General features: G+C 45.4%; 1 protein-coding gene across 1 annotated transcript; it reads right to left on the bottom strand.

Annotated features, from left to right (window-relative positions):
- Nucleotides 1–251: 251 nt before the first annotated feature.
- Nucleotides 252–24,300, bottom strand: LOC309961480 (transmembrane emp24 domain-containing protein 11; the record flags this gene model as incomplete). The annotated part of the gene is made up of 5 exons (XM_082838792.1): nucleotides 252–401; nucleotides 1,186–1,332; nucleotides 2,015–2,140; nucleotides 12,980–13,080; nucleotides 24,051–24,300. 5 exons carry the CDS (start codon nucleotides 24,298–24,300, stop codon nucleotides 252–254), a joined length of 774 nt encoding a protein of 257 aa, XP_082694918.1.
- Between the last annotated feature and the right edge of the window lie 981 nt (nucleotides 24,301–25,281).

Below are 25,281 nucleotides of genomic sequence, written 5' to 3' on the forward strand. Positions count from 1 at the left end.
CTCACATTTATTTCCGTTGGACAGTGCTGACCTATACCAATTTTAAAATAAGGCCTGGATCGTGTATTTATTTTATCAAACTCAGAAGCCACATTGTTAAAGTGACATTTTATCAGTGTTACAATGATATAACATCAATTCCAACCTCTGATGTCTTTGAAATCAGAAAAGTTATGCACACTTATGAATATATTTTGATATTAACTCAAACATGCAAGGTAGAAGGTAGTTATTTGCCTTTATTAATATTTTTAAACAAGTTTCTTAGCTATGAAGAAGTCTTTAAGGTACTTTATTTGGAAAATTCCAACTGAGATGAAGATTAGTGTTTGTGCAAAGGCCCACCATAAAACGTTGCTGTTTGTATCTTCACTGGTCATTCGAAATTCTTCTTCACGGTCCTACGCAGAAGAGAAATAGGCAGGTTAAGTTTCTTAAGGTACTAATGCATGAATTTGAGGGGAAGGTGCTGTATGCATTCACGGTACTTCATGTCACCCAGGTAATCTCTTATGCCAAAGTGCAGTATCATTTTCTAAGCCAAGGGGTGTTGTTAGTCAAAGACAAGGAAGAAGAGTCAACCTTATAAAACACACTTTTGTGTTTTGGCGTAAAGTATCAGATATTTGATCTCTTACTTTATATGTTTTATTTGTTACCATCAAACAAAGTGAACATTACCTAATTGACAGATGTTCATCATTCAGGTTCTTACTTTACTTTAAGCTGGGCACTGTGCTCATTTTATTTTCCAGATAAAGAAACAGAAGCTCAGAGACGACCGAAGGTTAGTGAGTGGGGGGGCAGATTTGAGCCCACGTCTGACCAGGGTCCACTGAGCACAGTGACCCAGGAAATGCATAATGTCACAAGAACAAAATGGTGATTTAGAAAGTGGGCACACTGAGACGCTGCGGCCATGTGGGGTGTGTTTGGAAACGCTTATTTATTCATTCTGTGAGCTCACACCCCAAGGCGAGTGAGCCGCGGTCCCCTTCCTAGAGGAGCTCGTGGTCCAGCGAACGGTGAGAGAGCACTGTCCCCGCATCCCCTGCATGTCCACGCAGTCCTAGCTCAGAGGAGCCCCGGGGAACCGGCAGTCTACTCTTTCCTTGGTTCGCGGGCTTCGTGGAGAATTACGTACTGGGCAGGAAGAGGGAGCATAAGCTGAATAGGCAGACTGACCCTTTGATAGTTTTGTTCTTTGACTGTTTGCTCCATTTGCTCAATTAGATGTTCAAGCTTGAAGCTAACTTCATTAACTTTGTCCTTTGCTTGAGCAATGGCTGCATCAAGGTCATGTTCTCCAACTCGAATATCTAAGTGGATCCGCTGTGCAAACAGTGAAGGGAAGAAACATGTTTTTAACGTGGCTCACTCTTCTTCTTTGCTTTTTCCCTCCTTGTGTCCTCCCATTCCTTCCTTTTCTCCACTCTTCCTTTTTGAGAGCAAACACTACTTCATTCTCGAGCTCTCTGTTTTTCTTCACCGCCACTCTATTCCCTGTTATACCCAGTAGTCTTTCTTTGTAATAATAATGCATTAAACAGTACCTGCTGACCTGAAAGAGTACTTATATTAACAATAGACTGTTAGGCAAGAGCCTTTGCCCCGAGAGAATTTGATTTACTCAGGAGAATGTTCTTTACATATAACTAAATTTCTGATGCTAAAGTACAAATTCTCTTCATCTGTTCTCAGCACATTTAGAAAATAGCCAATCACCGTCTACCATGTAAGAGTTTTATTTATTGGAATTCCATTATTAATTCACCCTTCAGCCTTCAATTGTTTTCAAGCCTGAATAATCACAGTTCTCTTAAGCTTCCCTCCCAGTTCTCATTTTTCAAGCCCTTTAATCAACTCCGTGGCTCTCCTTTGAACCCCTTCCAAGCTCTCCAGCTCCCTCTTTGGTTGCTGTGCTGAGGTCTGGGTATAATGGTCTGCATATCATTGTCGCGCCTGAATAGTGCTGACGCTGCTCATCACCAAGTGCTCGGAGGCACGTACTTACCAGCTTACTCCCTCCAAATGACACGAGCCTCGTAGAATTAGACTCTAAGCAAATGATGTGTTCGCCAGGTGAATGTGAAGTGAAGTAGAATGTTCCTTGTGGGCCATATAACTTTGACAGTAATACCTAGGATTGAGGAGTTCCATAGTTTAAGTTTATTATTCTCTACTTTCCATTAAAAAAAATCATCCCCATGTAATCTAGTGAAAATTGTGCAGTTCTTGAAGAAGAAATCAAGTGGCCAATAACATGAAAAATACTCAGTCTTGCTGGTAATCAAAAAAATACAGACCACAGTAAGATATTCCTTGTTGGTTTTCAGATTGGCAAAGACTTAAAAGTACCTGGGGCGGGGACAGTATGGAGAAATACTATCTGTAAACACCGTTTTGGGAATGTAAGTTGAACACCCGTTTCAGAGAGTGCTTTGGCCAAGCGTATAACACCATTCACCCAGCAGCGCTACATATAGAAATTTATCCTATGGGAATGCCCAAATGGACAGTTATATGTAAAAGGATATTCAGTGTGATGTTATTTATTTAAAAAATTGTGTTTTGAAATAACTAATACCTTTTAGTGTGGATTGATTAAATTTAGGCAAAGCCAAATGAAGAAGTGCTAGGTAGCAGTAAAAGAGATATTACACCCATATCTATACGAAAGGTGTCCACAATATTCAGGGAGAGTCTGTATAGAATCCTATTTTTGTAAAAAGTATCGTTTGTAAAATTACACGTGCTTAGAAGAAGATTCTAAAGAATATATACCAAGCTTTTAGGCAGTTATATTTGTTGGGGAACTTTGACTTTTCTGCTTAGTACATTTCTGTATTGTTTGGCATTTTAAAAACAGGTATAGGACTTCAAGTCTGGCATATAAGGAGCTTGGAAGTTGTCCCTCTGTCTTAACAAGTAAAAAGCTGCATAGAAAGAAAATCAGTTCTTAGATCTGTCAGAGAATTGAGGTCACAGGGTAAACTGCTGCCCCCAAAATGGGAGAGGTGAATGCGAAGAGTCCCAGCTTAGCCTGAGCACAAACCTCTGTGGGAACCAGTACGGGTTCCTTTTACCCAGCACATCAGGTCCAACTTTCAACAACAACAGAAAAATAATAAGACATACTCAAAGACAAAAAACGCAGTTTGAAGAGACAAAACAAGCCTCGAAACCAGATTCAGATATGGCAGGGATATTGGAATGGTCATATAGGGAATTTAGAAAACCTATGATTAATAGTCTGTGGTCTCTAATGGAAAAAGTAGACAACATGCAAGAACAAATGGGTAGTGTGAGTAGAAAGATCAGAATTCTGTGAAAGAATAACAAGAAATGCCAGAGATCAAAAACACTGTAGCAGAAATAAAGAGTGCCTCTGATAGACTCCTTAGTAAATGGACAGGACTGAGGAGAGACTCTCTGAGCTTGAGGCTATGGCAACAGAAACTTTCAAAACTACAAAGCAAAAACAGACTGGGGGAAAAAAGGAACAATATCCAAGGACTACAGGACAACTATTAAAGGTGTAACATACACATGATGGGAATACCAGAAGGAGAAGAAAGAAAAGCAACAGAAGAAATATTTAAATAAAGACTGAGAATTTCAGATTAGTGTCAGACACCAGGCCACAGAGCTGGGAAGCCCAGAGAACACCAAGCAGGATAAATGCCAATAAAACTACGCCTAGGCATATCATATTAAAACTGCAAATATCAAAGATAGAGAGGAAATCTAGAAAGAAGCCTTATTTATAGAGGAGCAAAGCTAAGAATTACACCCGACTTCTCCTCAGAAACCATGCAAGCAGGGAGAGAGTAAACATTTAATGTGTTGAGAGAAAAAAACTCACCAACCTAGAATTCTGTATCCTGCAGAATTCTCCTTCAAAAGTAAAAGAGAAAGATTTTCTCAAACAAAAGTTGAGGGAATTTGTCCCTCATAGACCTGTCGTACAAGGAATGTTAAAAGTTATTCAGAGAGAAGGATAATGATATTGGTCAGAAACTCAGATCTATGTGAAGATTGGAAAGCATTAGAGAAGGAATCAGTGAAGGTAAAATTAAAACTTTTATTTTTCTTATTAACTGAGTTAATAGATACGTCTTTCAAAATAATAGCAATGTATTTGATGATTATAGTTTATATATAAATGAAATCAGCAACAGCAAAGATGCAAGGGATGGGAGATAAGAATTAGGATTACTTTGTTATTATAAAGTACTTGTACTACCTGTGAAGTGATATGGTGATATTCAAAAGTGGACTTGGAGTAGTTGTAAATGTATGTTGCAAACTCTAGGGCAACCACCGACAAAAAGTTAAAAGAAGTATAAGTGATAACTATGAAAGGAGATAAAATGGAATCGTAGAATAATTAAAACCACAAGAGACAGAAAAAGAGTGGAAAACACAAATAGGAACAAATAACAAGGATGACAACTAGAAAACTAATAAATATGATGAATATTAACTCAGCTGTATCAACAGTCACTTTGAATGTCAGTGGTCTGAATGCATCAATTAAAACAGGTTGTCAGAGTGGATCCAAAAAAAACACCAAAACCCCGACTATGTATTGTCTACAAGAACCCCTCTTTAAATATAAAGACACATATATATTAGAAGTTAAGGGATGGAGGGACTTTCCTTGTGGTCCAGTGGTTAAGACTTTGCCTTCCAATGTGGGAGGTGCGGGTTGGATCCCTTGGTTGGGGAGCTAAGATCTCACATCATGGCCAAAAATCCAAAACGTAAGCAATGTTGTAACAGATTTAATAAAGACTAAAAATGGTCTACATCAAAAAAATCTTTAATTAAAAATAAAGGGACGGAGAAAGATGTATATGTCAACTTTCAGCTAACCTTAATCAAAAGAAAGCTGGAATAGTTATATTAACTTCAGACAGAGTAGACTTCAAAACAAGGAAAATTATCACGGATAATTACATAATGGACCATAGTAATAAATTTCTCCAAGTCATTTCTCCAAGAAGACAAACCTTAATGTGTATGCATCTAACACCAGAGTGTCAAAATACATGAAGCAAAAACTGATAGAACTGCAAGGATAAATACAAGAATTTAGTATTATAGTCGGAGACTTGGATACTCCTCTATCAGAAGTGGGCAGATCCAGCAGCAGATCAGTAAGGACACAGTTGGACTCAATGGCACCATCAACCAACTGGATATAATCAATATCTGTAGACTACTTCATCCAACAAAGCAGAATACACATTCTTTTCAAGCTCACATGGAACACTCACCACGATAGACCACATTCTGGGCCATAAAACACAACTTAACACATTTAAAATAATAGAAACCATACAATGTATGCTCTTAGACCATAATGCAATTAAAGTAGAAATCAATAACAAAAAGATAGCTGGAAAGTCCCCAAATATTTAGAGATTAAACAGCATACCTCTAAATAACACAGGAGTCAAGAAAGAAATCTCAAGAGAAACTAACAGTATTTTGAATTGGAAGAGAATTCTGGGAAGATGGTGGAATAGGAAGCACCAGGAATCTGTCTCTAGGCAACAATTACACTGGAAGAATCTGTCTGATGGAACTGTTTTGGAACTCTGGAGTCTATTGAAGGCTTGCAACTTCCAGGGAAAGACTTGGATGGTAAATTGTGGTTAATTTTGGTCAATATCAGCTCTTAGAACAGTGGCAGCTGCCTACCTCCCACCCCCCACCCCCCTGCCAGCCACATGGCAGGCAGCTGCGCAGGTGTTCCTGGAGCAGCTCGCATGCATCTTTTAGAAGCCAGGGTAGGCAAAAAGGACCCTGTCCTCCAAATGTCAGGGTTTTTTGTTTTTGTTTTTGTTTTTGCGGTGCGCGGGCCTCTCACCGCTGCGACCTCTCCCATTGCGTAGCACAGGCTCCGGACGCGCAGGCTCAGCGGCCATGGCTCACGGGCCCAGCCGCTCCACGGCATGTGGGATCTTCCCGGACCGGGGCACGAACCCGTGTCCCCTGCATCGGCAGGCGGACTCTCAACCACTGCGCCACCAGGGAAGCCCTGTCAGGGGTTTTTGATGTCATCATATAGAAGGGATTCTCAATAAGATTAACAGAAGATTTCTCATCAGAAACTTTGGAGACCAGAGGCAGTGGGCGGATACAGTCAAAGTGCTTAAAAAACCCCAAACAACCAGAAAAAGCCAACAAGCACATGAAAAGATGCTCAACTTCACTGATCATTAGGGAAATGCAAATCAAAACTACAGTGAGGCACTACCTCACACACATTAGAATGGCTGCTATACAACAAACAAAAAACGTACTGGCAAGGATGTGGAAAAATTTCAACCCTTGTGCATTGTTGGTGGGGATGTAAAATGGTGCAGCTGCTGTGGAAAACAGTATGGTGGCTCCTCAAAAATATAAAATAGAATTATCATATGATCCAGTAATTCCACTCTGGATATATACCCCAAAGAATCCAAAGCAGGGTATCAGGATGTCTGTACCCCCATGTTCATGGCAGCAGTGTTCACAGTAGCTAAGACGTGGAAGCAACACAAGTGTCCACTGACAGGTGGATGAAGAAGCAACATGTGGTACATACATAACAGTGGCATATGATTCAGCCTTAAAAAGGAAGCAGATTCTGACACGTGCTGCAGCATGGATGAACGTTGTGGAAATTGTGCTTACTGAAGTAAACCAATCACAAAGAGACAAACACTGTATGATTCGACTTATACGGGGTATTTAGTCGTAGGGGAGTTATTGTTTAACGAGTATAGAGTTTCAGTTTTACAAGATTTAAAGAGTTATGAGGATGATGATTATACAACATTAAGAATATATTTAATACCACTGAATTGTGCACTTAGTAATGGTTAAGATGATGAATTTCATGTGTATTTTACCACAATTTAAAAATCTCAAAAAATATTTTGAACTGAATTAAAATGAAAATACAACTTAATCAAAACTTGGGGGATACAGTGAGAGAAGCATTTACAGAGAAATTTATAACATTGAACGCATATATTAAAAAGAAAGAAAGGTCTAAAATTAATCATCTAAGCCTAGGAAACTAGAACAAGAAAAGCGACTAAATCCAAAATCAGCATAAGAAGAGAAATAAGATCCGTGCTGATAAAGCTAATGCAGAAACCAGTGAGAACAGGAGATACGCAGAGAAAACCAGCAAAACAGAAAGCTGGTCCTCTGCAAAGATCAGTAAACCTCTAGGGAGGCTAACTAAGAAAAGAAGACCCAAGTTAATAACATCAGAAATGAAAGAGGAGGCTTACTACAGGTCTCACGGACATCAATGGGGTAGTAGAGGAATACGATGAACAGCTCTGTGCTCACAAACGTGGTAACCTGGATGAAATAGACCAATTCCTTGAAAGCCGCAATTTGTGAAAACTCACACAAAAATAAATAGACAGTCTGGATAGGCTGATAGCTAGTAAAGAAACTGAATTGATAATAACTTTCCAAGCAGAAAGCACCAGGCCAAGATGGGTTCACTGGTGAATTCTACCAAAGATTTAAGTAGGAAATCAGACCAATTCTCTACCATCTCTTCCAGAAGTAGAATACTTTCTAAATCATTTTCTGAGGCCATCATTAGCCTAATACCAAAACCAGAGAAAGACACAAGAAAACTATGGACCATTATCTCTCATGGACATAGATACAAATATCCTCAACAAAATATTAGCAAATTGAATCCAACAATGTGTAAAAACAATCAGGCACCATGACCAAGTCAGATTTATTCCAGATACGCAAGGCTAGTTCAACATTTTAAAATCAGTTAATGTAATTCATCATATCAACAAGTTAAAGAAGATCACTTGATCATAACAATAGGTGTAGAAAAGGCATTTGACAAGATCCACCATCCATTCAGGGCAAAAACTCTCAGCAAACTGAGAATAGGGGAACTTTGTCAATTTGATTTAAAAAATCTATAAAAACCTTACAGCTAACATACTTCATAGTGAAAAACTAGAGGCTTTCCCACTATGACCAGAAACAAGGCTAGGGTTTCCTCTCTCACTATTCCTTTTCTTTTTTATTATTTATTTATTTTATTTTTGGCTGTTTTTGGGTCTTAGTTGTGGCATGTGGGATCTTCATTGCAGCACATGGCCTCCTCGCTAGTTGTGGCATGCGGGCTTCAGAGTGCGTGGGCTCAGTAGTTGTGGCACTCGGGCTCCAGGGTGCATGGGCTCTAGTTGTGGCATGCGGGCTCACTAGTTGTGGCACGCAGGCTTAGTTGCCCCACGGCATGTGGGATCTTAGTTCCCCAACTGAACCCGCGTCCCCTGCATTGGAAGGTGGATTCTTAACCACTGGACCACCAGGGAAGTCCCTCAGTATTCCTTTTCAATATCATACTTCAATTCCTAGCTAATGCAGTGAGAGAAGAAAAGAAAACAAATGGTATACAGGTTGGGAAGGAAGAAATAAAGCTGTGTTTGTTCACAGATAACAGGATTGTCTATGTAGAAAATTCAAAATAATAAAACTTACTGGAACTAATAAGTGATTATAGCAGGGTTGCAGGATACAAGGTTAATATGTTAATCAGTTTCTCTGTATCAGCAGTGAACCAAGTGGAATGTGAAATCAAAACAATACCATTTACATTAGCGTCTCCCCCAAATGAAATACTTAGGTATAAATAAAACAAAGTATGTTTAAGAGATATATGAGAAAAACTAAAAAACTGTAATGAAAGAAATCAAAGAAGATAAAATACATGGAGAGATGTTCTGTGTTCATGCCAGGAAGACTCGATATTGTGAAAAAGTCAGTCCCTCCCAACTTAATCTATAGATTTGACACAATCCCAGTCAGAGCGCCAGCAGGTTATTTTGTGAATATCTTCAGGCTGATTCTAAAGTTTCTATGGAGAGGCAGAAGATCCAGAAGAGCCAATACAATATTGAAGGGTAAGAATAAAGTCAGGGGACTGACGTTCCTGATTTCAAGACTTACTGTAACTGTGTAGCACAGGGAACTCTACTTAATGTGCTGTGGTGACCTAAACGGGAAGGAAATCCAGAGAAGAGGAGCTATATGTGTATGTAGAGCCGATCCGTTTTGCTGCACAGCAGAAACTAACACAACATTGTAAAGCAGCTACACTCCAATAAAAGTTAATTTAAAAAAGCCTTACTATCATGCTACAGTAACCAAGGTAGTGTGGTATTGGTGAAAGAGCAGACAAAGACATCAGTGAATCAGAGAGCCCAGAAACAGACCCACGCAAATATAGACCCACTGATCTTTGACAAAGGAGCAAAGGCAATACCATGGAAAAAGGTAGTCTTTCCAACAAAAAGTGCTGGAACAACTGGACATCCATATGCAAAGAAATGAATGTAGACACAGACCTTACACTTTTTACAAAAATTAACTTAAAATGGAGCATAGGTCTAAATGTAAAATGCAAAACTATAAAACTATTAAAAGGTAACATAGAAAGTCTAGAAGACCGTGGATTTAGTTATGACTTTTTAGGTACAACACCAAGAGCACGATCCATGAGAGAAAGAATTGAGAAGCTGGACTTGATTAAAATTAAGCTTCATTAAACATTTGACATTAATGTTGAACGTTGAACGTTGAATTTCATTGGAATTAAAAACTGCTCTGCAGAAGAGAGAGCTGTCTGTCTCTCTGTCAAGAGAATGAAAGGACAGGCCACAGACTGGGAGAAACTATTTGTAAAAGACGCATCTGATAAAGGACTGCTACCCAAAATATACAAAGAGCTCTGAGAGCAGCAAGAAACTGAACAAATCATTTGAAAAATGGACAAAAGATCTGAACAGACGACTCACCAAAGAAGACATATACATGGCAGACAAGCACATGAAAAGATGCTCCCCATCGTATGTCATTAGGGAATTGCAGATTAAAAACAACGAGATACTTCACACCTATGGGAATGGCAAAAATCCAGAACACTGACAACACTAAATGCTGGCGAGGATGTGGAGCAACAGGAACGCTTGTCACTGCCGGCGGGAACGCAGAATGTTGTTCCCATTTGGGAGACGGTTTGGTGGTTTCTTACAAAACTAAACATACTTCTACGTACAGTTCTGCAGTTGTACTATTTAGTTACCCAAATAAGATGGAAACTTATGTCCACATGAAAACCTGCACACAAATGTTTACAGCAGCTTTATTTATAATAGCCAAAATTTGGAAGCTACTAAGATGTCCCACTGCATGTGAATGGATCAGTAAACCATGGTATACATCCTGACAACGGAATATTATTCAGTGCTAAAAAGAAATGAGTTATCAAGCCATGAAAAGACACGGAGGAAACTTAAGTGCATATTCCTAAGTGAAAGAGGCCACTCTGAAAAGGCTGCCTGCTGTACGACTCCAGCTGTATGCCATTTTGGATAAGTCAAAACTGTGGAGACAGTAAAAGGATCGGTGGTTGCCAAAGGTTAGGGAGGGGGGAGGGATGAATAGACGAGTTCCAGAAGATTTTTACGGGAGTGAAACTACTCTGTTGATACTATGATGATGGATACATGTCATTACACATTTGTCAAATCCATAGAATGTCCAACGCCGAGAAGGAATCCTAATGTGAACCGTGGGCTTTGAATGACTGTGATGTGTCAGTGCAGGTCATCAGTTGTAACAGCTGTGCCATTCCAGGCCTGCTAGTGGAAGAGGCTCTGTTCACATGGGGGCAGAGGACATACGAGAACTCTGTATTTTGTGCAGAATTTTTCTGTGAACCTAAAACTGCTCAAAAAGATAGTCTATTAAATCACTTTAAAAACCAGTATGTATTACACATAGAAAAATGCAACCAAGATTCTTTTTTTAAATCTTTCAATTTTGATTTGGAGAAAATTAAAGGATCTTGCCATGTACTTAATTTCACTTAACAGAGTGTTGATAGGGAAACTTTGTTAAATACAACTGCATTCAAGAATCAGATTTTGCATTTGATTTCTAATTTTTTATGAATAACAGAGTTACTCTTCCCTGGAAAAATATGCAGTGATGACTCATCACCTGTTAAATTCCATTTCTGACCCTTAGTGTTGGGTCAGGGTTCTACATAGTCTGCTTCCAGTGAATATTCACGTCAGCAAACATGTTAGTCAGCAATGCCTGTTAGTTTGGTGTGTTGGAAAAAGACATGCTTGAATTTAGACCTCTGTGTTTCCACTTGCTGATGATGTGATCTTGTATAAGTCATTTTACCTCTCAGGACCACAGTTTTCTCTTCTACAAAATGGAATAGGAATATTGGACACGGAATAAGGGACAATGGAATACAAAATGCATAGTTTGAATGGTGCATGTATATTGTCATTGTCTGCCCTGCCTACCCTACCAGCCATGTTACCCCTTGGCCTGCCAGTCACCTGCCGTAGGAAGGGACATGTGTTCAGGTTAGCATCCGAGAGTACCCTGCGTCCAGGCACATCGACCTGGGTAGGAGCAGTCCGCGTCCTTGGCGGGGTGCTGTTCAGGATCTTCAAAGAGGATCTTAGCTTGTTAGGAATGTTAAACCAGAGCTGTGTCTGGTCCTCTTACTTCCAGAGGGAGAGAGCCTTCCTGAAAATCAGACCTTTGCGGTGAGAATTTTCTCTCTCTCCTAGGCCCGTGGCGAATATCTGTTGGATGTTTGCAGAATGAAAACACTTCTCCTCCCATCTAGAAGGGGGTATTGTTTCGAGTAAATGTATTTTTTGGAGAATGAAACAGCTCTGTCTTAAAAACAGTGAACAGGTTTTTCTGTGAAGCTGTTTTGTCCAACTAAAATTTGGGTTCTGGGTTTAACAAGCTATGCAGACATTTCCAGATCAGTCATGAAAGGTTACAGGGAAGGACAGCAGAGAATTCTGTTTTGGTTTAACTGGGCAGGAAGTGAAGGAGGCGGAGGTGTCAGGAGGAGAGGGTAGCTGTACGAGAATTAGGAAAATGGCCGCAGTGGAACTGTTGTCAGGGAGGTGCCTGGTGTACCAGGAGAAGGCTGCTACAGCGGGCCGAAATCAGGTGTCCAGTCCAGTTGGAATGGAGTCTCCTGGGCTCCACGTGAGTGGGGGCGTCACAGTGTCTGGCTTGAGCGCAGCCCTCATGAGGACAGGAAATTGGGCCCGTCTACACCAAGTACCCTCTCCTTGCCGGCTAGAGAGATGCCTGTCTGTTCTGTGAGGCTCTGCTCCACCACCATCCTGCTACGTCATGAGCACATCCCCAGGACAGCAAGTCCAAAGGGAAGTAGTTCCTGCAGTCACGTTGGGATTATTGGACGGAGCAGGTCACAGTCCCTTGAGCTGGCACGGTGGGGACAACATCTGCTGCGACCGTTGGACAGGGGAGAAAATGGAGGGTTAAAGCAGCCAAGTAACCCCTCGAGGTTCAGCTTGTAGATGACCATCTGCACTCACACCTGGCTCCGACCCCAAGAGCCACATTCTTTCCCTTTGACCGCGGTGCCTTTTCTACTCTGCAGCTCCCAGCGAGGAGGCGCCCCGTGAGGCCAGACAGACCCAGAGGCAGCATTCCTACAGAAACCCCACCAGACGGGAGGAGGGAGCGGCAGCCTAGCCGACCCTCGTGTCTGGGTGAGGCTGTGGCACCTGCAGAGCAGGTGAAGCCTGGCCCTGCACGACCAGAGGGATGCATTGGCCCTGTGGGTTCCCCCTGCCCAGCAAGACCGGCAAAACCTCGGGATGATGCGTGCGAGGCCGGCCCTTTGTACTGTCTCTCCCTTGTGTGTTAAGGAGTCTCTGCTCCTCAGCTGGACTGTAGGCCCGTTGAAGGCAGGCATCTGTGTCTTGGTGCAGTGCCTCTGTCAGGGCTACACATGTCAAAAATGAGATGCTGGACAGTGAGCGCTGTGTGGAGATGTGAAGTGTGTGGGTGTACATGACACGTGGCTTTTTAGAAAATAAAAGATTTCAGTAGCAAGACAAAAAGTGTGATTTACCTCATCATTGTAAGTTGTAACAGTCACAACCATTCCCAGACCAGGAGCAGATTCAAGGAAATCGTGTCTGCCCAAGTCCCACTGTTGTATCTTGAAAGTCCCTGTTTCAAAAATATAAGACATTTATTTTTATTTATTTTTTTTAAGTCTTTATTAAATCCCATTGAGAAACATACAACTAGTAAATATATAACGTTGAAGATGTTATATATGCTACAAGAAGCAGCAACAGACAGGGTGGGAGTGGTAGGGGACTTGGAAGCATTATGTGGGGAAGTCAGGGAAGGCTTCTCTGACATTTGAGCAAAGACCTGAAAGGATAGGAGAGTAAAAATATATCCGCTTCTATAATATTTGTTTATCACATACATGCAGATTACATCCATATCTATCTATACATCACATTCAGTGCTAATTGTGTGCCAAGCACCGTTCTAAGAAACTTACACATGTAATCTGAATTGTCATGACAACAGCGCTATGTAGGTAGCTAATATTTTATGACGATCTTGTGTGTGATGACACCCAAGCATAAAGTAATTTGCCCAAGGTCACGTACCCAGCAAGTAGCAGAGTCAAGATTCAATCTAGGCAGTGTAGTGCCTTTTTCCTTACTACCTCGTGATGCTCCCTCCACTGGTGAAAGATCGTCCCATGCAGGAGGACATGCAAAGGTCCTGGGACAGGAGAATGCTTGGAGTGTTCAAGGAACAGCAGAGTGCTGGAGTGAAGTTAACAGGAAGAAAATCACAGGAGATGAGGCTGAAGGGGTAACAGGGGCCAGATCGTGGATGGTCTACAAATCCTTTTTAAAATTTTGGGGAAAGGCTTTGTTGGTGGCACAGTGGTTAAGAATCTGCCTGCCAATGCAGGGGACATGGGTTCGAGCCCTGGTCCGGGAAGATCCCACATGCTGTGGAGCAACTAAGCCCGTGCACCACAACTACTGAGCCTGTGCTCTAGAGCCTGCAAGCCACAACTACTGAGCCCATGTGCTACAACTACGGAAGCTCGTGTGCCTAGAGCCCGTGCTCCGCAACAAAAGAAGCCACCTCAATGAGAAGCCCGCGCTCCGCAACAAAGAGTAGACCCCGCTCGCCGCAACTAGAGAAAGCCCGTGTGCAGCAACAAAGACCCAACAGACAAAAATAAATAAATTTTAAAAAAAGACCCTATTCCCCCCCCCCAAAAATTGGGGGGAAGCAATTGGGCAGGTGAGTGAAATGATGTGGCTTTCATTTAAACATTTTTTTCGCATGGAGTAAGGAATGAAGAAGGATAGGAGTGGAAGAAGGGAGGCTGTCATCATAGTCTAGGTGGCTTGGACCAGGTGCTAGTGGCAGAGGTTGTAAAAAGTGTTGGATTCTGTATTGTCCCTATTTCACAAGGCGGAAACTGAGTGTCAGAGTCACAGCCCAAAGTCACACAGTGAATAAGCTGTAGGGGCAGAATTAGATCCGAGGTGGTTTGATCCCGAAGCCCAGAACCACACTGACTCCCTGGGAGGCAGAGGGAGACGCATCCCTGACGGGAACCTCACCCTGGACACGACCGCACGGGCAGCCCTGGGGAGAGGACGGGTTTCCTGGGACAGGCGGGCGGCAACGCCCCTGAGCCTTGCCTGCACTTCGGAGCGGCTTCAGTTCAGGCCTCACTGAGCAGTGCTGGTTGTCTTGTCTCCACAAGTTTGTTAACTCTGTGTCGTGTACGTTATAGACTGTTAGAATGTTCCAGCTGAAGAGGATCTTTAAAAAAGGTGTCATTGGTGATACCAGAAAAGATGGGGTAAGCCCATTCCACCCTATTTCTCCCGCTAATTACAACTAAAAACCCTGGGCAAAATGTCTAAAGCAAGTATCAGAAGACTCTGAAAGGTGGAGAAGAGAAGGTGACTGCCAAGGACTCAAAGTGTGACTCAGCTGTGAGTTCCCTGTCTGTCCCCCACCCCCATATCCTGGCCTGGGTGCTGGAGCAAACAGCAGTCCCCATGAAACTGAAAGAGAGGCAGCGAGGAGGAAAGAGAACCCGCTCAGGAGAAGTCTGCGCTCTCGTGCAAAAGGATCTGGAATAGGGTGACCCAACAGGGTGGAACCCCTTTGACTACACCCGCCCTACTCCAGACGAACCCTGTGAAAGGAACGGCACCCTCTCCACCGGCTGCTTCATGTGGGGACTGGGGTGAAGACCTGTGGAGATGCCTGACCTGCACTTAGTGAAGGACAGTGAAGAGGCAGAGATGGGGAGGGTGACAGAGAGGCGGGAGCTGGAGAGGCGATCTTTAAATCTGTGTATGGGTGTCCTGGGCACACCCCTAAGCAGCCTATGCATGAGACCAACCAGAATAAGTACAGCAGAAACTCTGGGAATCCAATCATGGTGTGGAAAACACCCAGGTTTCAGATTGGCCCCTGGGTAGTATGCAAGCAGGGTAGGCCAGAATAGTAGTGCAGAGTCTCAGAAAAATAAGGTTAGGTTGTGTGATCTGAAACTAAATGGGTTGACTACTTGTTAGAATAGAATATTTAAATAGGAACCAGAGTTATAATACTCAAAATGTCCAGGATACATTACAAAATTACATACCATGTCAAGAACCAAGAAAGCCTCAACTTGAATGAGAAAAGACAGCTAGTAGACACACCAAAATGACATAGACATTGAAATTATCTGACAAGAATTTTAAAGTCGTCATAAAAATGCATCAACAAGGAGTTTGAACACCCTTAAATGGAAAAGTAGAAAGTCTCAGAAAAAGAATAGAGATATAAAAAGAAATAAATGGACACATTAGAACAGGAAAAATATAATATTTGAAATTGAAAAATAACCAAATGGACTCAATAAAAGAATAGAGACAACAGGGAAAGAGTCAGTGAACTTGAAGCTAGATCAATGGAGACTTCCCTGGTGGTCCAGTGATTAAGACTCCGCGCTTCCACTGCAGGGGGCGTGGGTTCCATTCCTGGTCGGGGAACTAAGATCCCACATGCCGCATGGCATGGCCAAAACAACAACAAAGAAAACCACAAACAAACAAAAAACTATAGATCAATAGAAGTAATCAAATCTGGTCAATGGAGAGAAAATAGATTGAAAAAAAAAACAAAGTCTTACGAACTTGTGGGACAATAATCAAAGGTCTATAATTTGCGAGTCCCAGAAGAAAGGAGGAAGCGTGTAAGGCTGAGTAAACACTGGAGGAAATGATGGCTAAAGACTTCCCAAACTGGGGGAAAGAGATGAAAGAGATAAGCCTACATACTCAAGAGGCTAAGTGAACCCTACAAGGCCAGACTCCCCCAAATCTGCCACCGGACACATCATGATTAAATTTCTCAAAACCAAAGGGGGGGGAAACCTATGAAAAATAGCCAGAGGGAGACACTGCATTACTGATGGGGAAAAACAATTTGAGTAACAGCAGACTTCTCATCAGAAACATGGAGGCCAGAAGGAAGGGGCACATTCCCAAGTGTTGAAAGAAAAAGAATTGTCAAATCTATATCCACCAAAAATACCCTTCAGAATGAAGTCAAAATATTCTTAAGCTCAAGGAAAACTAAGGATTTTTTCACTTCAACACCTACTGTAAAACAATTGCTAAAGGAACTTCTGCAGACAGAAAGAGAACGGTAAGACGGAAACTTGGAATAGCAGGAATGAAGGGAGAACAATGGGGAAGTTAACACCGGGGAAACCACAATAGAGGATTCTTTTCCCCTTTAAAAAAAAGCTGTTTGGGGCTTCCCTGGTGGCGCAGTGGTTGGGAGTCCGCCTGCCGATGCAGGGGACACGGGTTCGTGCCCCGGTCCGGGAGGATCCCACATGCTGCGGAGCGGCTGGGCCCGTGAGCCATGGCCGCTGAGCCTGCGCGTTCGGAGCCTGTGCTCCGCAACGGGAGAGGCCACAACAGTGAGAGGCCCGCATACCGCAATAAAAAAAAAAAAAAAGCTGTTTGATGGTTGAAGGTAAAAAAAAAATCAACATTGCCTGGTGGTGTTCTCAAAGTATGTAGACATAATATTTACAACAACTATGTTACAGGGTGGGGGGCAGAGGGATTTACATGGTCATAAGGTTTCTATATTCCTCTTGCTATGGTAAAATATTGATCCTTGTAGACTGTGGTAAGTATGTGTATTGTAACCCCTAGAGCAACCACTAACAAAAACTATACAAAGAGATACAGTGAAAAATACTATAGATAACACAAAATGGATTACAAAACATTCAAGTGACCCACAGGAAGGTACAAAATAGAAAATGGGAACAAAACCCAAAGGGAGCAAAAAGAAAACAATAAAACAGCAGACCTAAATCCTGACGCACCAGTAATTACGTTACAAGCAAATGGTATAAAACAGCAGACCTAAATCCTGACGCACCAGTAATTACGTTACAAGCAAATGGTATAAAACAGCAGACCTAAATCCTGACGCACCAGTAATTACGTTACAAGCAAATGGTATAAAACAGCAGACCTAAATCCTGACGCACCAGTAATTACGTTACAAGCAAATGGTATAAACGGAGGTAAGACAAAGATTGTCAGAATGGATTTTTTAAAAAATGAACCAACTCTTCAGTCTTTGAGAAAATCACTTTGGGTATAATGCTATAGGTAAGTTAAAAGGATAGAAAAGACATCATTACGACAGTCAAAAGAAAGCTCACGTGGCTCTATAAATATCAGATAACGTAGACTCCACAGCAAAGGAAGTTACCAAGGACGGAGCGGGGCCTTAACGTAATGATAAAGGGGTCAATTCAATATGAAGACATAACCATCCTACACGCATCAACAGTTTCAAAACACATGAAGTAAAACTGCTGAAAGGAGACGTGGACGAGTCCACCCCATGGGTCGTCAGCGCTCCTCAGCCGTGGACAGGGCTAGTGGACGTGGGAGAGCTGACTTGCACCGTCCACCAGCAGGGCCTGGCTTGGCACTTTTGGGACGGCCCCCAAACAGCAGGGTACACATTTCTTTTCAAGTGTACGTGGAACTTTCACCAAGTTAGGCCACAAAGCCCTAAACCTGATGCGGCACCTTTGCTGAAGCAGCCGAACGTCCTGGAGAAAAGCACACAACCAGGCAGGCGGACAGCCGCCTGGAAATGCCCGCGTGGGTTCCCGTCCTCCGAGACGACGGTCTCCTCAGGAGCCTCTTCCAGCCCCTCGCCCGTCCGGGGCTTGCCTTGCCCACGTGGACGCACTCAGCGTCTCCGTCCCTCACCACGAGCACCCTCACCCCGGCAGCTCACCGCCTCTGCCTCCCCTCCCTGCCCTCTAGGGCTCTGCGCTTGTCACTCTCCCCACACTCACCATCCGCCCTCTTCTTGTCCGCGTGCCAACTGTCCCAGTGCCGCCCCCCAACCCCCGCATTTATTCTGGGAGGGGCTGGGGTCTGGGGACGTACGGCGTCTTCCTCTGTGGGCCTCCTGCGCCCGGACTGAGCGAGGGCAGAGCTCGCTGAAGATTTGACCGTGTTCGATAACGGGTTTTGAACGGATGCGCACCCTTGGCCCCTGGTTACAGCGCCGGTGTGCCTGGCCCAGAGGGAGGTGTTATGCCCTATGGCTACCACCAGGTGGCAGAAGAGTAGCACTGCTCGCGGGTGCATGGGCCCGGCGGTCCTCCCAGCGTGGACAGGACAGGTACATGTGACGGGTGCCCAGAGCGGGCCAGGCTGCCTCACGTGTTTCTCATCAGGATAACGACGGTGTATACCACTTGGGGTGTGAAGACCCAGTTAGTATTTGTAAACGGCTTAATGCAGCACTTATCACGTTGTAAGCGCTATGCAAGCACTTGATGAATTATTCCTTACGTTATTATTGGGCTTTTGATGTCAACGCCCATTAGGGCCTACAACCCTGGAAAGTCGGTATAATAATACCCACCTTTGCAGACGAGGCTACGGGACTTGTCTAACACCACCCAGAAAATAAAAGGCTGAGCCCGGATGAAAACTCCGCAGGCTCGGTTCCCAACTCAGCGCTCGGCCCCTCATCACAAACTCCACCCCGGCTCTACACGCAGCCCCGGGCTGTGTGGCGCGTGTTAAGCCCCAGGTGTAGTTCCGGCAGAACTTCTGTGCTGACCTAGCTCCCCAGGGGCCCTTCCTCCTGGGGGCTCCACTCAGTGACCCTGGGTGGGCGCTATTGGGTGCCAGGCGTGAGCCGCATGCCACAGGAGGCCACCTGCCTCCCTGGGACCCTGTGTGCGCCCCGTTCAGGCACTCAGCTCGTCCTGCGACCCCTGAGGTGGCTCGCTCTTCTGCTCCGGCCTGTGAGTCCTTGAGCCTGGAACTGAGGGCCGTCTGAGTTGATACTAGAAAAGTAAAATGCATCTCTTGTAGGAATTTTAGAAAGTAAAAATCCCCTCCAGAAGTCTTTGGTATTCAGTATTATCCTTCTAGCCTTTTTTCCCTGGAAGTACACATTGTATATTTTATAAACAAATGGAATCATACTGTACATCTCTGATTTGGTTTTCCAGCCAATTTCGTGGCCGTGTTTCTGTCCTTAAATGTTCTTCTGTAACCTACTTGAGGTCTATTCAGAGAGCTGAAGAAAGATCCAGGGTCGTTTGTCCAGTGCTGAGCACAGAGCTCTGCAGACAACCTGGCCACGCAGTGTCTGAGGAACGAGAGAAGGAACTGGGACGGGCCGCCTGACAGGAGGGCGTTCAAAGCCAGCTCATCCTGTTGACCCGGGTGCAACGCGGGCATAGAAAGCAGCTGCTCCCAAGAGTCGCCGTGAATACAGAGTGGCCTCTTCCAGGCGCTCCAGGCTCCCCGAGCGCCTTGGCTCCCCTCTGACCTGTGAGCCTTTCTGAGATCCTTCCTGTGTGGAGGGCGCGCAGGAGGTGACGTGTCACTGACGGGACGTGAGCACACACTTCCTGTGCCACACACGCCATCAGGGTACAGTCAATGAGTAACTGCCACTAACTCACCAGCCGAAACATTGCTGGCGCCCCAGACACCCCGCGGCCTCACCACCCGTCCCGGAGGCCGCCAGCCCCCTGGCTTGTGAAGACAGCGTTTTTGTGTCTTTGTACTTTATATAGCGCGTGTCCTTCTGTGAACACCGTCAGTGTGTGTGGGGGTCCGTCCGTGTCACGTGCGGTGGAGACCGTCCCCTGTTGCGGCTGCTGAGTGCCTCATCATGTGAACGGCTGGCTTTATTGTCCATCTGTCCGTGGATGGGCACTGGACGGGCCTGGTTTGGGCCATCTTGGGTCGTGCCTCTCTGAAGATTCTTGTGCAGCTGAGCACGTGTGTGCATTTCTGTTGGGCATGTCCTGCATTTACCCGGCTTGTGGACTGGGCCTGTGTTCATCTTCGGGGGGGCACCATTTTGGGGTGAAGTCTGCAGCCTGGAGCAGGGGTGGCGGTGCACACCTACCGGCACACTCGGTTTTCTCACCGGTGGGTGCATGGCAGTGTTTCATGGGCTTTGTGTTGCCTGGCGGGCACGGAGTCAAGCGCGTTTCCCCCCGCTCCTGGCTGTTTGCGTTCCGCCTCCTGTGAAGTGTCTGCTGCTCTTCAGCTTGCGTCTCCCTCCCATGGATGGTCCCCTCCACGCTGGTCCCTTCCGTGCAGAGGTGTGCATCTTAGTTGCACACTCGTTCTGGGTGTCAAAGCTGTGTCACCAAGGAGAGGCTGGACATGCAGACACGTCTCCCAAATCCGTGTCCGTAGAATCCGGGGGTGTCTGCAGACGGAGGGCCTGGGGCAGGCGGGGCGTCCAGAGACGTTGGTGCCGCTGAGACGGCAGAAAGAGCGGCCGTGACTCTCGTAGCTTGTGCGCCCCGAGGCTGGAGCGGGGCCTGGGAGGGGTCCAGAGCGTTAGAGGCGGCGTGTGGGGTGGGGCCCGGCCACCAGCTCCTTTGCTGGGAGGTGGGAAAACTCTGGGGGGCTTCTTAGCCAACTACTTTTTAACTTTTTAAGATTGTGGTAGAACATATATAACAAAATTTAACACTGTAAGCATTTTAAGGTGTGCAAGTCGATGGCATTAAGGATGTGCACTTTGCTGTGTAGCCATCACCATCCGTTTCCAGAACTTCTCCACCAAACAGAAACTGCACCTGGTTAAGCAGTAGCTGCCCTTCCCCTCCCTGTCTAGCTCCTGGTCACATCACTCCTACTTTTTGATTTTTGAATCTGACTCCTCTAGGGACCTCGTACAAGTGGAACCACACAGCATCTGTCCTGTTGCATGCTACAGTGGGTTCTGAATTTCATTTTTATTCATTTCACTCTTTTTCACGACTGAATAATATTCCACTGTGCCATGGACCGCATTTTGTTCATGCATCCGTTTGTTGACGGACACGGGTCGCTGCCTCCTTTGGCTGTTGTGAATGATGCTGCCCAAACGAGGGGTCTGAGGGTCTGTCTGGGTCCCCAGCCTCACTCCCAGGTGTCCTCTCGGCGGTGGGGGCACTGGGTGGGCATCTGCAGTGCTGGCTCACGTTCCCGAGCTCCCCGGGCTCAGTCTGAGCCTGGCCTCTCTCCCTCCTTCTCCTGAGGGACGCCCCCTTAATGAATCACTTGCGCTTGACTCCTTGGCTCGGAGTGGGGGGGCTTCAGCAGGCACCCAGCCCTTGACCCCCTGAGGTGTGGTGATGAGCGATGATCCTCGTTTAGCTTTGCTTCTTCCTCCTCCATCTCCTGGTCTTGCTGAAGGTTTGCACTCTGAAGAAAAAGAACTACAGAACCCTGGAGACTTCGGCCAAGTGCAAGGGTCATGTCCAAGGACCCTGTGAAAGGGAGCGACCAGGAGCGAGACTTCATCGCTTCTGAATTCTGCTTCTTTTCCTTTTAATGAACAGCCTCCCACACAGGATCACTGTGCTCCGCGGTACTTCTCGCCTTCTCTCAGCACCTGCTTTCTATAAGAACTGACAGCCTTGTTTAAAAAGTGTCTCCGCACTTACCTGGTGGCGCAGTGGTTGAGAATCCGCCTGCTAACGCAGGGGACACGGGTCGAGCCCTGGTCCGGGAAGATCCCACATGCCGTGGAGCAACTAAGCCCGTGCGCCACAACTACTGAGCCCACGTGCTGCGTCTACTGAAGCCCATGTGCCTAGAGCCAGTGTTCCGCAGCAAGAGAAGCCACCGTAATGAGAAGCCTGCACACTGCAACGAAGAGTAGCCCCCGCTCACCGCAACTAGAGGAAGCCTGTGCACAGCAAGGAAGACCCAATGCAGCAAAAAATAAATAAATGAAAAATAAATGAATTTATATTTTAAAAAAGTGTTTCCAAGGACCAGCAAGTAGGTGGTTGTAAAGCTCGTTGGGCCAGCGGCGGTCACTTACCCCACAGCCCCCCAGAGCTCCCTCGTCCCTCTCGTCCCTCTCCTCCTAAAAACCTCGCCCCCTGTGTTCATTCAAAACAACCTGGAATTTATCATTAAAGAGCATTACTAAGAGGAGCTAAGAGAAACAGTATAAAAGTACAAAACATATTTGACTTTGAAGTTTCCAAGCCAATTTACAGCGCAAGGATTTCTAGTCCTGCGCTTGGCGGCAGTGCCCTGCACTGGCACGGTTCACAGGTGCACAGGTGGGTTTGTCTCCCTTTCAGCCTCCAGCAGAGGGATTCCAGGCTCTCCTCTGCTTCTCAGGAATTTCCTTCCTTTCAGGGAGGGGTTGGAGCCAGAATCAGGGCCACACCTGCTTCTCTGGTACCTTCGGACAGACCCTGGGAGGCCGAGTTGACAGGTTGAAAACAGAGTCCAAGAGGCTGGGAGAAAGTGGGACGCACGCCTGCAGCTGGTCGGGGCTGCCAGGTGCTCCAGGCAGGTGCTGCCTCCAGCTCATGGATAAGGGGACGAGGCTCAAAGTCGCTGCCAAGCTGCTGGCAATGGCGGCAATGGCCGGCACACCTCTGTCCTCCTGCGGTGCCCTGCGCGGCCTCCGCCTGGGGAAGGCGGCAGCCTACTTTTAGTCCCGAGGAACAAAATCACGCTTTTAGGTAGATTTGACTAAATGACTGGCTTTGAGGTCATCTCTCTTGGACGTTCGAGACGGTGTGTTTCATCGGACTTCATAGGGACTCAGAGATGTGAAGAGAAAAGGCATAGCTGCCGTGTGCTCCTCCTAGACTTGGGCCACCAGGCATGGCCTCAGGTCCCCACAGATCCACAGAAATTTTAACATTTGTTTTTCCATTTTAGTGGTGATCTAAACATTAAATCTAGCATATTCTGGGTTGACACTTCTTAACCAGGCAGGGTTTGACACACGCATTTATGATCAAGTATCACTAAGTGAGAGTCAGGGATTTGACAGGCAGCAAAGGTTCAGTGATAGTTCAGTGAGACAGGAGTGGAAACAGAGGTATTTGGGGTGCGGGCAGCCTAAGCGCGGAGAGCCCACAGCGGTCGGGAATGTGTTCACGCTCAGAGCAGATGGGCTGAGCTAAGGTCCTGGCTGTGGACTTAGGGGCTTGCAGCACACAGTGAACAAAAAGCAGAGAGTAAATGTGCAATGAAATTTTTTACAAAAAGGACTTTTAAAGGAGATGTTTAAGAACTGTGTCGAGGGGACGCTATTATAGCATTTGGCACATGTGAGTAGCAGGCTGATGATTAAATCAGCCTCTGGAAGCTGAAGTTCAGAGACACACTGACTTCTGCTGCTTTGTCTCGTGTTCCTGGACCTGTCTAGAGACCTCACTTATCCTTTGAGAATTCAGCCACAATTAGCATGATTAACGGCATCAGAGATTGTTTTACTTAAGGTAACCTGACAACTGGAAAAACAAATCAAGCTTGGATCCTGTGGTCTTGTGTTTGGGTTTCCTGTTTTACGAATTATGCAATTCCCTCTTAAGGCTGTTTTCAAGCCAGTTCTGCATAATTTGCTAATGTGTCTCGAGAGAAAAGCGCACAGCTTGAAGCTCTCTGCCAAAGAGCATGCACGTCAAGAGGATAGCACGTCCAATAAAGATGTTAGAAACAGAAGAGGTTAGCGCGACACCACCGGAGGTTAGCGTGACACCACCGCAAGATGACATCTCGAGTTCAACGTTCAGCAGAGTTCATCTAACCCACCTGTTATCAAGGTGTCACTTGGAATGTCTTCTATTATGCATTTCTCCTCTCTTTCCCCTGCGTGGAAATAAAAAGCCGTTGAAAGTGAAAAACAAAAACTCAAGAGAAACGTTAACATTGGCATTTCTGTTGCTTTTGGCGCCTCTGGTTCTGCTTCTTTTGAAATGGGTCCGTTGCAGGTGGTACTGCTTACCGAGTGCTTACATTTCATTGGATAGCTTTGTAAATTGATTTTTGTGAGAAGTGACATATGGTGGCTACACTTGGGCAGGTGACTGCAGCAGGTCCCAGAGAACAAGATAAAAGACGCCTGAACCCTGGGACCTTGCCAAGCGTGATGACATCAGAGTTCCTTTGGATCGGTTCCTTTTAAGGATTTTGAAATGTTCCAATGGAATGAAAGACAAAGTGAGGCCAAGGGACAAGCCATGGACACCCCGAAGCGCCGCACCCGGCAGAGGCCCAGAGATGGCCTGAGCTGTGCGGGAGTGACCAAACGCAAATGGCCATTCTCTGGTCGCTTCCACTGCTTGGCGGGAGGTGGCGGGAGGAGGGAGCGAAGGCTGCTTCCGCGGGGGGGAGAGAAACGCGAGTCTGCCGGGCCTGGGAAGGGGTGAGAGCTGGAGTCTAACACAGTCCTCACCCCAAACTCTCTGAGTCTCCGTTTTCTCATTAAAAAACAAAACAGTTAAAGTCGCCCAGTGTGATTTATGATGTTCTTTCCGCTCTGGCACGCAATGTTTTCGTTTTAAACCTTTTATTTTGAAATATTTATAGACTCAGAAAAAGTGGCAGAAATCGTACCCATCGCCCAGATCCCCGCAGCGGTAACATCTTACATGACCAGCGGACTGCACAGCCGTCAAGGAAACCAGGACTTTGACATTGGCAGAGTGCAGCTAACTAGACTACAGACCTTACACGGATTTCATCAGCGTTTGCACACTCATTTTTTAATGAGACTCAGAGAGTTTGGGGTGAGGACTCTGTTAGACTCCAGCTCTCACCCCTTCCCAGGCCCGGCAGACTTGCGTTTCTCTCCCCCCCCCAAGCAGCCTTCACTCCCTCCTCCCCCCACCTCCCGCCATTTTTTAAAAATGTGAGTGTGCTGTCAAAAGAATGCTTCAGCAAGTAATTATGAATACTCTTGAAACAAGTAGAAAAACGGGGAAAATGCAGCATTGCTTTTGGATTAAGAGATTAGGCTCCTATGGCTGGGTTGTTTCACTGA

This window comes from Leucopleurus acutus (genome assembly GCF_964270905.1).
Source record: "Leucopleurus acutus genome assembly, chromosome: 4".
NCBI lineage: Eukaryota > Metazoa > Chordata > Mammalia > Artiodactyla > Delphinidae > Leucopleurus > Leucopleurus acutus.